The sequence below is a fragment of the Nyctereutes procyonoides genome, unplaced genomic scaffold (genome assembly GCF_905146905.1).
Source record: "Nyctereutes procyonoides isolate TBG_1078 unplaced genomic scaffold, NYPRO_anot_genome, whole genome shotgun sequence".
In the NCBI taxonomy this organism is placed as follows: Eukaryota; Metazoa; Chordata; class Mammalia; order Carnivora; family Canidae; genus Nyctereutes; species Nyctereutes procyonoides.
The window spans coordinates 36,124,282-36,139,111 of record NW_026575125.1 but is presented as its reverse complement, the minus strand read 5'-3'; the positions used below and the strand labels follow the sequence as shown (position 1 = coordinate 36,139,111).

Sequence of the window (14,830 nt, the reverse complement as noted above, 5' to 3'; positions counted from 1 at the left end):
TGCTCTACTGTCCACACTCCCCTCCCCACCAAATTTTTTTGAAGCAAATCTCAAGGGTCTTGTTTTCTTTATGTGCATTTTAGTATGTATCTCTAAAACATACCATGAGCTTTTCATAATGATGTCAGACCAGTATATAAACGTGCACAATTACAAATAAGGAAGTAAAATTTCACATAACTCACTATTGAAGCATTGGTTCTTGGTCACTCTTTCCAATTGAAGTATTACAGGACCCTGAAATGCCTACCAAATTATTATAAAAGGATTGCGTTTTGTCTAATGTAAATTTAATGTTATACAGGTATTATGACAATTCTCTGTATCATATTTGGTAGATAATAGTGATAAGAATGGTAGAAAATGATAACAAACACTTCAGTGGTACTTGCTATGTGCCGCAAACACTTCTGATCCTTCTACGTGTACTAAACTAACTCAATCCTCAAGACAATCATGAAATAGGTACTCTTATAATCTCCATTTTGTAAATGTTGAAAACTGAGACGTGGAACATTTTGGTAACCTACCCAAGATCTTAAGGCTAATAAGGGATGTAGCTAAAGATTTGCACCCAGACCAGATGGATCTAGAAACTGCATTTTAAACCATGATACACAGTGCCTACTACAGAGAAATAAGCAGATTTCCACAGCCATCTTTCAGAAGTATGTCTTCCATAAGTAGATGTATCTGTTTTGGTGGGTTTACTACATGAGCCAAACCTGTACTTGTTTTGAAACATTGGCCTTCAACAGTTAGCTTAGTTTTTTTAACTACTTACATTGCTGCCTTTGGATTTTGTTATAAATGATACATATATCGTTTTGTGTTTATAATTGTGTCATTTCTGTAGGTACACTTCATGTTGGTGATGAAATTCGAGAAATTAATGGCATCAGTGTGGCTAACCAGACAGTGGAACAGCTGCAAAAAATGCTTGTGAGTAAATGAAAGTTTATTTAAGATTGACTTTCGGTTTGCTAGTTTGTGTTTTAATGCACAAATAAGTGGTATTCTTTTGTAATCAGAGTATTTCTGAGACCATCTTTTGTATGGACTTGCATTTCTACAACATTCGTAAGAACTAACAACTGGGAAAATGTTTACACGTAGCCGAGTTTGGAAACATCTTGCCCATAGAGCAGCCTGGGCTTCGAACCTCTCCCTTCCTCCTTGATCTCCTGTTTCTTATTGAGCAGATGTGTAAAGATAACCTTTCCAGTTGGGTCTATATGTGAACTAGTTTCTCACCACCTCCATTCTGCTGACATCAGCAATGTTAGAAACATTGTTTCTGTTTAGCTGAGTCATAGCCAGCTGTATTGAATTTTCTCTACAGCACAGAGGAAAGGACCGACATGGTAGACCTGGCTATTTTTGACCGTACATATCCAAAATCTCTGTTCACAATTGGCTTTGCATTTAAAAAGGCAGAATGAGAGTCCTTGGCCTATGTTTGTTGTCCTACTGAGCAGAGGCAGATGTCTTGGACCTCTGGTCCTGGACGGTCTTCCTACCACAATGTAGCAGCCTACTATATTACGAATATCTACTGAGTGTGAAATAAGCACAGATTCACTATAGAAATGCAATGAGGCCAACATAAAAGAAAAAGCAAATTTAATGGAGTACACCATTATAAGGTAGGAGACCAAATGTCATTTTTATGTATTTATTCTGTTGCCTGGCCCAGTTCATACTCATTTTTGAAAGGCACTTAGAGGTTTTTGTATTTGGGTCTATAAAAAGGTAACCACCGGAGGTCTGTTCCACCACTGCTGTACAAGCAAAGCAGTCAGCCTTGGCTTTGCAGGGTTTCTCCCAAGAACAATTTCTATTCCTGTGAGCAGCTCCTGCCTTCTCACTCCATTTTGTCTTAGGCCCATGCGTGCTCAGCTGGCTTGCCTTAATTACCCCCATGCATCTCAAGTGGTTTCTCACATGTCTTTGTGTACAACATTTATTTGCTAAGAGAGCTCTCCTTTATTCTGCCTCCAGCGGGAAATGCGGGGGAGTATTACCTTCAAGATCGTACCAAGTTACCGTACTCAGTCATCGTCCTGTGAGGTAATGGCTCTGGCACACCCCCCCTCCCTTCCTCCCCTCCCCTCCCCCCACCTCCAGCCACCCCTAGTCTCCTCTGGGTTCTTAACTAACTGTCTGCTGATGGCTGAATGTTTTGGCTTTCTGGGAAATTGTTTCTGCCTGTGCTGTTGATCACTGCACACCAATTTTACAACAAAGATAACGGAACAGAGTAGGTTCCATTCACCTACTCAGCCCTGCTTCCATGGGGAGCTCCTCAGCACTTTAACTTTCTGCAGGCTGGAATTGAAGCAAAATAGAGAGGAGCTCTACAAGTAATGACAGAAAGCTTAACAAGAACAAATGGAGTCTCTGAGGAAAAAAAGATAATTGCAATAATATTTCCAGGAAGTACATTCACTTCCCTTATTAAGAAATCACACAGATAGTTCTTCTTTCCAAGAATCTGAGAAGTGATCTATTTTTGTTAAGATTGAGGTGTTCAGATAATTGTGACAAGTCCCTGGATGGATGTTAAGTCTGTGAGGAATTGGTAACAGACTTTACAAGAGGAGTTAGAGGGTTTTGCAACCTTCCGTGAAATCGTTTCAATTTGGAACATTATGTGATTCATAAGCAAATAAGTTTTCTAAGATAATACAACCCCAAAGCTTCTTTCTCACAGTAGGTATTATCCTATAGAGACTGTAGCTTTCCAACCTATATTATTCAGTTTTGTGTCGGTCATTAAATGAGATTCCAAAATCTATTATTTTTATATCTAGAAACACAGACTGGCATTAAAGGGTCTGTCCTCCTTCAGTCAGCACACATTCAGCTTGAGCATTAGTATTTGAAGCTTGTCCCTTTCGTACGCATTTCCAAGTCTGTGTACATCGGTGTGAAGTACACATTTCCTAGAGTTAATTTTCAAGACTGACAAATAACTTATTGGAACTCACCTAGAAAATTGAATTTGTACTCAGGAGAAGTTGAGGGAGAAATTACGATGCCTCCTCCCATCCCTAGTAATGCTGTAGATCTCACAAGCAAACTCAGAGGCTTTATGACTTGTTCCCTCATCCTGTTGAAGATATGTCTAAGAATTTGTAGTTTGGTCAAGGATATTTTTAGTGCACCATGACAGTTGGGGTTCTGTTGTATCAGGTTGTGAGCTCCTCTTGGTGGCTTTTTATGGAACTTCAATTAATAATATATTTCAAGAGAAAACGCAGAGCTACTTCTCCAGGATTCAGAGTTTTGAAATTTGTTACCTAGAACAACAAACCTTGCTGCAAAAGAGAGAATGTCACACACACACACACACACACACACACACACACACACACCTCTCCCAATGTGAAGCATTCCAATATTTTAAAATCGTAGGTGGGCTTCATACCATTTCTCATTACTGAAGAAATTTAGTAAATATGACTGATTTTTGTCTTTTTGGCTAACTAACCAGGGGATATTGTTAGGCATTAATATAAATGTTTCTCTTGTGTTTTTTTAAGTGGTAGAACTAGTTTTAGGGTGGGACCAGTACTATACATGTAAATTCTACACCTGAATCAGAAGAGCCCCTCCCCCACCCCTTCTTTACCTCTGAATAGTAGAAAAAATGACACTCCCCTCCTCGCCCTAACCCAGCCTGTTGGACCCTCCTGTGCTCTGGCCGAATTCAAGCCTGTGGTTGGACTCTTCCCAGCCAGGGCAATACTGCCCAAAGAAGGGCTCTCTGGCCACCTGCATCAGCATCCCCAAAGGCAAAAGAGGGGAGACCCCCTGCCCTCACACTGGCCTTACTGACTCCAGTCTTTGGGGGTGGCACCTAGAAATCACTCTGCTCATGAATATTTGAGAATGCTCAGCTAAAAGACCCCATTATTCAGAAAGCTAAGAAGCTCTAGAAGTTTTCTGTATATTTTCTAGACAAAAAGAAATGTCATTTGAGCAGACATGTACATCCCAAAGGTTTCAAAGGACTCCACTAAACCAAAAATGTTATAATACATATTTTCTTCTTCTCCTCATTCTTGTCATTAAAGCTGATTTGGACAGTAAGGGAGTGGAACCCAGAAAGGATCACAAGTGTGTCACATAGTATAGAGAGTGTGGCTGAGGACCATGAATCTAGGGAGAGTGGCTGTGCTTCCTGGGACTTTTGCCAGGAACGGAGCAGTTTTAGGGGCTCAAGGTTATTGTTTTAATCAACCTCCTAAAATGATCTAAAGAATAAAGATTTCTTCTCTGATGGATGTCTGTCTTTTACCTTTATTCATAATATCTGTCCTGGAAAGACTCCAAGGTGACTACAACATGAGAAATCTTTTTTGTTTTTTTAGATTTGTTTCACTTCAATGAGTCATTCAGTAATTTTTGACACTGAGGTACCTAAAAACCATTAAGTACTTTTCGTACCTAATTTTGAATGAAAATTAGGCAGTTGAGATCTTCAGCATCAGTTTATAGTAGTATCTGTCATTTTATAATCCTTGATAGGATTTTAATATCAAATCACTCTTCTGGGTCTCACTTAAAGTCAGCCAAGGTTATAGAATGTTGGAGACAGAAAAGAAATTACTAAATTTTCATCACTTACAATACGTGAATCTTCAGACTGCAGAAATTTTTTCATACTTCCGTGAAATCATGCAAGTAAGTCAGTATAGCACCTTTACCGCTTAAAAAAAAAAAAAAAACCTCAGAGGAAACGGTTGTCAGACTGTGGTTGTAACTGTTGATGTGAATATCTCTGTTTCTGTGCTGGTGTTCTGTGTTAATGAACCTTGTGTCTTATTTCAGAGAGATTCCCCCTCCACTTCCAGACAGTCCCCAGCTAATGGTCATAGCAGCACTAACAATTCTGTTTCGGTAAGAACTCTAGCTCCACACAGCAAAGTGTGACAATTTTGTTGGTGCCACCTGCCATGAGTGTTCTAGTTACATGTGTTCAGTGGAAAAATTGTCTTCTGCCGATATACAAGGCTACTACAGCTACAATGCAGTTTACTCCTGGAAAATCTTTTCAACATTTTCTTCTTGTGAAAAAAATCTCTCTTTAAATTTGAAGAACTGGAGTTCAAGATCGCTTTGGTCATTCTCAAAATATCTCCGTGTCACCCCACTAGCGTTGATGACTTTGCTCAGACTTACTCAAAGGATATATAAGAGGCAATCTGTTGAAATTTCTAAATATCTTTTTTAATTGGAGAAAGATGAAGAAACCTGAGGATTTTGCAGAGTAGGCATCTGGGTATTCTCGGGCTTTGTAGTTGGCTATTCTGAGTGATATCAGCAACACGTTTTAGTTTCCGCTATCTACGTTATGAATTGGTGTGCCCTCTGTTATTGTGGTACGTGCACATATTTTTGTGAATTATAAGCCTTGCCTGGATATGAAAAGCAAAAGGAACTGGCTTCAAACTGCACTTAAGCCACGCTGTTATCACATCTTTAACACAAAGTACTTGATATTTTGACTTGAACTTGGAATTTTACCTTTTTTTTTTCAGAACTGTTCATTTTGAAATATGAAAAAATGAAAAGAATTGGTTTTCATTTACTTAAATGAAAGCACATTAGGTGCAAGCGTCTGATATTTTGGGGTAACAAAATCTTAAGTTGCTGATATTGCTGTTGAAATGTATCCAGAGTCTTACTAAATGCAGCAGTATCGCTTGTTTGCTATCCACGTGCCCTTTAAAAAAACACATCAACTGTCTTTAATCAGATAAAATTTTAAGTAATTTAGAGATCATCTCAATTGGAATGATTTCAGTAAGAGAAATTATGGAAGAAAATTTTTCTTTCCTTTATTTTTAACTTCCAAATAGGCTACCAAAGGAATTCATTTATAATAGTTTAACATGTAATACTCTGAAGATGGTGAAAATCCATATAGCCATTGAATTTTTCAAAACTTCAATGATTGCAGTGACTAAGTTGAAAAGGGCAACAGCTCTTTTGAGTTTGGGGTTTTGGTTTTGTTTCCAGTAGGGCTGTTTCAGTCACAGTGGCTTTTGTGTTGAAGATGCTGAGTTGTTTCTTAAGAACACATTTTCTCTCTTGCTTAAACTTACCTGCTTTCCTCAGCTTGCTGCTAAATGGCCTGGGTTTGATTTTTTCGATAACTCAACATTTCTTGAGAAATGGAATAATGTATATGATCTCTTTACAACTGAAATCTAGCTCATTTTTTAGCCATATTGTAACAGAACACACAGATTACCTTGTACTCTTGAAAAGTAAATGAAAATTTTTCTCCTGGGTTGGCTTTATTCTACAGGACTTGCCATCAACTACCCAACCAAAAGGACGACAGGTGAATAGATACCCTCTATAGAAACTTCTCTAAACTGAGCTGCTAATAGCCAATCCTTTATTAACCCTTTCCATCCCATAATGTCTGCATTTTGGACCATAACATTTAAGCATTGAGAGCTTGTACCATTTCATTTTAACACATTACACGTGACTAATTTTCTATAAGGATTTTTTTCTTTACATCTTTGTAGCTGTGATGGTTATTGTAATTTCAACCTGATAAACTTGTGTTGATGGTTAAGAATTCAGCCTTTAAGGGGGTCTTACAGGCCTGCCTCTGAAGTTGGGGAAAAAATTGTTAAAGGTAACAAAATTCCTAGAATTCTAAGAATAACTAACATCTATGTGCTGATGAACATGTTTAAGCAGTAATTTTCTAAAATTTCAAGGCTTTTTCCTAATTTGTTTTTGCATGTGTAAATCTAAAAGCCATTTACAATGAAAACTCGGAACATCCCGGCTTTCCATCCCAATATGCCTCTTTTGGGTCACATGGGGAAAGTGAAGTGCTGCCTGCCACAAGCAAGCAGCTTCCAGTTTGCCAGCACTTTAAGAGTATGGATTTCAGGTGCAAAGGCAGAGACATGTTAATTTTATAGGCTGGATTTCTGATAAGAAAACTTGAACAGAATAATCACACAATAGTTCAAAGCCTTCAGGTTGGTTTTACAGTGACTGAAACATTAATATTCAAATGTAATTTCAAGAGATAGAATTTTATGGGAATTTTCTTGGAATTTGGTGTCCAGAAATAATCCGATTTGGCCTTAGGGGGGGAAATTGACATCTGAGAGAATTCACCCATAGTTTATTCTTAAGACTGCATAAGTGATGCAGCATTATATATCTAGCATTTCTTAAAATGCTGCCATATGATAACCCCTTGTAGGCTAATCTGTTTCCTTTTATAATATCTACTAATTACATTGACATATCCTGAAACTCAGAGCTTTGAATTCTGCATATCTTGAAGCTCTGTGCTGCTTTCAAGTGGCAAAGCTTGGATTCAATGTCCTTTTTCTTTAAGAAGAGTAAAATACAAATACAAAACCTAAATCCTTCTTACAAACCTAATAACATGATTTTTTAAATGCTTTAAAAACTGTTTAAATTACATTTAAGTTTATCGACAGTGTGTAGACATGCTGCCAGTTGTCATGTAGGCATTTTAACTAAAGCAAGATGCCAACACAGAGTGCTTGCTACTTTTGTACCACATGCTGCTTCAGGGTTAAAACTTTCCCTGAATGTTTGTGTATATGATGACAAAGCTGCCACATGATCATGACAACTTGCCCATAACATCAGCTAAATATATGCAGGTTTAAAAATGGTAAGCGTGCGTCTCTATAATTAGAGACCTATTCTGTTACAGTAAAAGCAGAAGCTAAGTCTTGATCTTTATTAAACAAAAATTGTTAAGTGTTCCCTCCAAATAAAAACAGCAAAGGTATGAACCTATACACATCAAAGGTATCCCATCATTTCTAGTGGTAGCAATTCTGTGTCCTATCTCCATGCGTCATTTGGCTTCACCATCTAATGTCCTGTTTGTATTGTAAGTGTTGGTGTGTGTGGTTATTAGGTTAGAGCTGTTTGCTTTCACATCGCCGTGGCAGCCCTTCTTACAAACTCCTGTTTTATAGATCTATGTAAGAGCACAATTTGAATATGATCCGGCCAAGGATGACCTCATCCCCTGCAAAGAAGCTGGCATTCGATTCAGAGTTGGCGACATTATCCAGATTATTAGTAAGGATGATCACAACTGGTGGCAGGGTAAACTGGAAAACTCCAAAAATGGAACCGCAGGTCTCATTCCTTCTCCTGAGCTCCAGGAATGGTATGTTGTTGTTCCTTCCATTTTGCTTGACAATAAAAACAAAGCCCCGACCATCCTTTTTGACAACCTTCTATTCTGTTGTGTAAAACCTATTTGCCTCCGCTAGCTAAAGTTCAGATTAGTCATCCAAGAACTCTAAATCCTCAACATCTAGTAAATTCCTGCTTAGAGTCAAGTCTTGGTTTTACATAGAAGGGGAGAGGAAAGTCAAGAGAGAGAGAGGTTGAGCGGCTAGCCTCAGGTCATGGTCCCAGTCACCTCATGGTGCCTTAGAGCCCCCCACTCCCACATGCTGCTTCAATCCTTTTAGAACCATGTTTTGTTTTGTTTTGTTGTTTACAGATTTTATTTATGTATTTGAGATAAAGCAATGGGAGGTGCAAAGGGAGAGGGAGAAGCAGAGTCCCCACTGAGCAGGTGAGCAGGGAGCCCAATGCAGGGCTCAATCCCAGCATCCTGGGATCAGGACCTGAACTGAAGGCAGATGCTTAACTGACAGAGCCGCCCAGATGCCCCTGTTTGGTTTGGTTTGGTTTGGTTTTTTTGTTTGTTTGTTTGTTTGGTTGGTTTTAAAACAAACCCTCTCCTTACCCGTTAGCATGGTCTCCCCATTCTCATTCTACCCCCGCCCCACCCCCACCCCAGCAGGGAAAAGCTCAAAGGCCATGATTCAGGGTCGCTCAGGATATTTGAAGGTAAAAATGGGTTTTGCCTTTGGGAAAAAAAAAAAAGCAGCCAGAAGCTTCATTCTTTACCTTGCCAAGCCTTTAAAAACACTTACTTTGTTGGAAAGTTTAAGCAGTGAAAACAGGTTAAAGTCAGATAGCTTTTCAACACCATTTTGAATTGTGAGAAAAGGAGTCCCAAATTACTATATATTACTATCTATTTTGGTGAAATCCAAATGCTGTTGTTACAATTCACTTACTTGAACTCTGTTTTGAAAGATGCTGGTGATTTTGCTGTGGCTGGTACTTTGGCAATGTGTGAGAGATCTAGCAAGGAGATGACTCTATCTGAGGTTGTTTCACACAACCCAAAACAGCAACCATTAGACATTGGGGCAGTCTATCCCCAAATACTGGAACCTAGCTAACAGACGCCAGAGGCTCCGAGTCCACAAATGTTGATAATGGTTTTCTCACCCCTTTTTCTCACTAAAGGGATTTCTCAGTGAATTTCCTTTGCGTGATCGCCTCTGTTAGCTATCCTTTGTTTCCAAAAATCTTCTTACGTTTAGATTGTCAGAGCTGATAAGAACTTCAGATGCCATCATTTAATGCGGAGATTCATAGACCCGGATAGAGAAGTGGCAGGAAGCCTTCCATCTGGCACTGCTTTGCAGTCCAAACTTTAAGAAAGTTGTTTTTTTTAAAAAAAAAAAAAAAAAGAAAGAAAGAAAGAAAGTTATTTTTCTTTTTCTTTTTTTCTTCTTTATTTCTTTTTTTTTTTTTTTGAAAGGAGAAACGTCTTTATTTTCCTGTGAGGGACTGTAGTTCTTGACGGACCAGGGGCCCCATAATCACAGCTGGCCCTGAGTCACAGATATGTTCTTGTCTCCATTATATGCCAAAATATTGTGCTCCTTCCCACTCAGTAGACTTAGTTTAGTATGATTGAAATTTATTTTCATTATTCTTCTATGATTTCAAGGGCCATGCTTAAGCATTAACAGGACAAAAGTGATTTCTGAATCACTTTGATGATGATGTCATTATGTCATTCGTGATATTTACATTTTACAAAATGTGTTCTAGTATGCTGCCAGATAAGCATTTTTTAAAAGAATTCTGTAGATACCAGACCTCTTCTCCCTAGTCAGATCATCTTTTGAAATCTTGTTTCACTGGTATCTAGAACTCCAAAGTCCTCTGGAGGAACCCTGAGAAATGGCAGTGGGAAAAGCAGATTTGCTACCTATCTCCTATAATGGTGGACTAGGTTATCTGAATCAATCCTCCTGCTGAAAAAAAAAAAAGAAAAAGAAAAGAAAAGTGCTGTAGAAAATATGTTATTGAAAATTACCTTAAAAGCATTAAGCAGCCAAAAAGGTATTGGGCAACTCAGTGACTTGTTTTTATATGAAAGCCATTAATCAGAGTGATAGAAATTAGAGCACCAAATTGGCTCATTTTGCCAAGAGGACACATCTATTACTGAAAACTTTTCTGCCAGAGACTCAAGATTAAGACCTAAGGCCTTTACAAGCTGGGGGGAGTCTGTTAGGAGACCCGTCCCACATCGTCAGGACTGCAGAGGCAAGAGCAAACAAAGAAGTATGCCTTTGCTGCCCTTCAACAGCTGGGGACTAGAGACAAGGCTGCCTTGTCACTAAGCAAAGCCAAAGACACAAATAAAAGGAAAATAAAATTTCCCTGAAAAAAATCGTGACCGCTGGTCCACCTTGAATAGCTTTGTATCCAGATACACATAGCCTGGGACAGCCAGGGGATTTCCAGCATCTGTTACAAACAAAAAGTCTCAAGGGGTGCCTGGGTGGCTCAGTCAGTTAAGCATGTGCTTTGGGCTCAGGTCATGATCCCTGAGCCCTGGGATCAAGCCCTGTATCAGGCTCCTTGCTCAGGGGAGTCTGCTTCTCCCTCTCCCTGCCACTTCCCCCTGCTTGTGCTCATTTCTGCCCCCCCCCGTCATACAAATAAAATCTTTAAAAAAAAAAGTCTCTGATAGACTTTATGATAGACCTCATCCTAGAGCCTTTCCTCAACCTCCACATAAACTTTCACTAGGGCGGGGACCAACAGTCAAAAACAAAAAAACAAAAATCACACAGGCATACAAGGAAACCAGACCTGCCTGACAAAAGCCAACAGACACAAACCCACTTTATATATTAGAATTAGGAGGCAGGGTTTTTCAATAACTGTGCATATATTTTAAAAATCAATTTAATAAGATTGAAACCTATCTTCAGAGAATAGAGAAGTTGTTAATGGCAAGGAAGAAGAACCAGAAGGAACTGTCAAGAACAAAAAACGCAGTAACCAAACCTCAGTGGCCACACACCTATTAGAAAGACTAAAAATGTTTAAAGTTCTCATCAAAGGTAAATAGATGAACAAATGATGGCATATTTATACAACAGGATGCTATGAAGCAATAAAAAGGAATGAACTATTGATACACGTAATATGGATAGAACTCAAAATCATTATGCTAATTTTCTAGGCGAAAGAGAGAAAAAACATACTGTATGATTCTGTTTATATGAAATTCCAGAAAACACAAAACTAATCTATAGTGACATTAGTTGCCTGAGGATCCAGAGGAGAGAGGAGAGATGTGTGTATACATACATCAAAACTGATGAAACTGTACACTTTAAATATGTTCAGTTTATTATGAAAAAAACAAACTCGAGAGGGACAAAGGGATTCTAGCTGGGATGATGAGAGAAGGGGCCCACTGGGCAGGATGTGCCTTGAGACCTGAGTCAGACATTAGAGGTATAGGAAGGCATTCCCAGCAGCAAGAAAGAGCAGCTGCCCTTGCTGGAAAACTGCATTGGCCTGTAGAATATCAGTGGGCATGCAGTGTCAGTGAGGAAGATTTGAAAAAATACTACCAGCCAGACCCAGAATCTTTGTTCACAGTTGTTTCTACCAAGTGACATTTTTCACATCCTGTAGATGAGAAATCAATTTTTTTGGACCCAAATGCCTTACCTTATTTATCCTTGTTAAATTCCATCTTGCTTGACAAGGCCCATCAGTCAAGTCCTTCAGTATATTTTGAGTCCCTAAATATGTCATCCCTCCCCTTGCCGATCAGACCCTCATCCAAGTCATGAATAAAAATGTTAAACATGTGTTTGAAATTTCCCTCCAGGTTGACCTAAATCCTAACATGATTTTCCTGCAGTTACTGAGCTAAAAGAAATAACATTCATTTCCTGAGTGGCTAGTGAAGACTGGTTTCATTCCTCTGACACTGCTTCATATATAGTCACACCACAAATTTTTATTGGGAACTTTTAACTTTTATTCTTTAAGCTTAAAAACATTGGTTTTAAGATACTAGGTACTCTATAGACTGTACCATAAGCTTCACGGGGTCAGGATTTGTCTCTTTTAACCTGTCAAAAATTCCTCGGTTTTGTTTATGCTTCCAAAGATCCTGTGCATCACAGAAGCTGTAGTTATGGATACAGCACATATTGGCTTGTACTGGAAGAGTCCTCAATGCAAAAGCTTCAGCCTCCTCTGTATGCCACTTAGGTAATATGTGGAGATTGACTTTGATGCTGTTGCTGAGAGTTCATGGTATTTCCCAATAAATGTCCTCCTAACCAAAAAATAAAGGATTTAAAAAAAAACCTCAATGAAGAGGAGAAAATAAGAGGACAGTCTTTTAAAGAAGAAAGAACAGTTCCCAACTCATTTCATGATGCCAGCATTACCCTGATACCAAAATTCACAAAAGGCAATCCAAGAAAACCACAGACGAGGCTCCCTCATGAACATAGATATAACAGTCCTCAGCAAAATATTAGCAAACTGAATCCAGCAATATTTAATAAGGATAATACATCTTGACCCAGTGGAGTCTGTACTGGGAATGCACAGCTGGTTCAACATTTGAAAACCAATCAAGTTGATCCATAGTATTAACAGACTAAAGAAAATCCACATGGTCCTATCAGTAGATGCAGAAAAAGCACTTGGTAAAATTTAACATCCACTCATGATTAAAACCCTCACAAACTGTGAATTAAAGGGAACTTCCTTAACCTGATTGAGAGGATCTACAATAAACCTACAACAGACGCTATCAGAAAGGAAAAAAAATAATTTTAGGTGATATGTTTTTATGTGAAGAAATTCAAGGAAATCTACAGATAAACTATAGAATTATATGTGAGGTCAGCAAAATGGTTGATATAAAATCAATGTACAAAAATCAATTTATTTCTATTTACCAACAACAAAGAGAAAAACAAAAAATTTTTCAAGATTTATTCATTTAAGAGAGCACTCACTTGCAAAAGCAGGGGGAGAGGCAGAAGGAGAGGGAGATAAGCAGACTCACCACTGAGCAGGGAGCCTGACATGGGGCTCAATCCCAGGACTCCGAGATCATGACCTGAGCCAAAATCACAAGTCAAGACACTCAACCAACTGAGCCATCCAGGTGCCCCAAGAAAATAATTTTTTTTACATACCATACATTAACACCACTTGCATCACCTTAATACTATAAAGTATTCTTGTAAAAAAAAAAGTTAAATTCAATCAGACCTCTAGATCTAACTATTTGGAGGAATGCAAAAGACAGGGACTTACTAAAGACACCGCAAGGATGAAATCAGAAAAATACTGACTTGGAAACTATAGGACAACCAACCAGTTTTTGCAACACATAAATTGCAAGCGATAAAAGGAGAGAGGGAACCTATAGATTTAAAAGTTTAAGGAGGGAATGATACAAACTTGGATTTGTTTCAGAATGATCTAGGGTGGATAGGTTGTAAATAAAACAAGCCAGGAGTTAATAAATGTTAAAGCTGGGTTGTAGGTATTTGGGATTCATTACTCTCTCTAAAAATTGCAATAATTTTTAAACACCATTTGTATAACCTCTTTTTTTAATCTACAAGCTAGGAGCAAATCTAAATAAAGATGTTCAAGACACAGAAAAAATTATAACATTTATTGAGATATTAAAGAATACTATATTCATGGACTAGAAGACTCAATATTGTAAAGTTGTCTATTCCTCCCAGATTGATTCATAGATTCCATGTAGTCTTAATTGTTTTTGAAATTGGCAAGCTAATTTGAAAGTTTTAATGGAAATTCACAGAATCAAGATGCTCTTCTAGAATAAGGAGGGAGGCCTCCACCTGATACCAATACTTACTATAAAGCTGCAGTAATTACAATAAAAAGATGTGGGCATAGAGATGTTCAAATAAACCAGCTGAAGAGAATCCCAAAACACTCCCATACATAGTCACTAGTGAGGAATGGATAGTTTTTTCCATAAGTCATGCTGGAACAATTAAGTAACTATTAGGGGAAAAGACAAGAAAAAAATAGGGCCCCTAATTTCACACCATATACAAAAGTCAATTCCAGTATATTAAGGATCAAAATATGAAAGAAAACTATAAACCCTTGAGAAAATAATAGTGAAGAATATCTTCAGGAACAAAGAAGGATTTCCTTAAACAACATCAAAAATACTTTCCATAAAGGAAAAGATAGATAAATTTGACTTAAAGTAAGTTATGTTTATCAAAAGGTATACCAAAGGAAGAGTAAACAGGCAAGCCACAAAATAGAAGTATCTGGAACACATATAACAGAGGTGTAATATCCAGACCATATAAAGAATTCCTACAAATCAATGAGAAAAAGTCAACAGGAAAGGAGAATGGTCAAAAGACTTAGACACATTACAAAAGAAGAAATTCAATAACCAATAAACCTATAAAAAGGTGCTCAATCTCATTAATAATCCATAAAAGGCAGACTCAAAGTACAGCCTTATCCTATTACTTACCTGCTACAGTAGCTAAAAATTAAAGACTGATAATACAAGTGCTGACAAGGAAGTGGAACAGTAGGAAACTCTCCTACTCCACTGGTGGGATTGTAAATCTCTACAACC

General features: G+C 38.1%; 1 protein-coding gene across 8 annotated transcripts in view; it reads left to right on the top strand.

Annotated features, from left to right (window-relative positions):
• The window catches only part of CASK (calcium/calmodulin dependent serine protein kinase), a 348,892-nt gene that overhangs the window by 310,069 nt on the left and 23,993 nt on the right, over positions 1-14,830 (top strand). For 2 of the 8 annotated variants that reach the window (XM_055337531.1, XM_055337532.1), the window contains exons 16-20: positions 857-942; positions 2,002-2,070; positions 4,837-4,905; positions 6,320-6,355; positions 8,004-8,200. In XM_055337531.1, coding sequence (XP_055193506.1) covers positions 857-942; positions 2,002-2,070; positions 4,837-4,905; positions 6,320-6,355; positions 8,004-8,200 — 457 coding nt within the window. The remainder of the gene's footprint in view (positions 1-856; positions 943-2,001; positions 2,071-4,836; positions 4,906-6,319; positions 6,356-8,003; positions 8,201-14,830) is intronic. The other 6 variants (XM_055337533.1, XM_055337539.1, XM_055337534.1 and 3 more) reach the window with 3 other exon arrangements.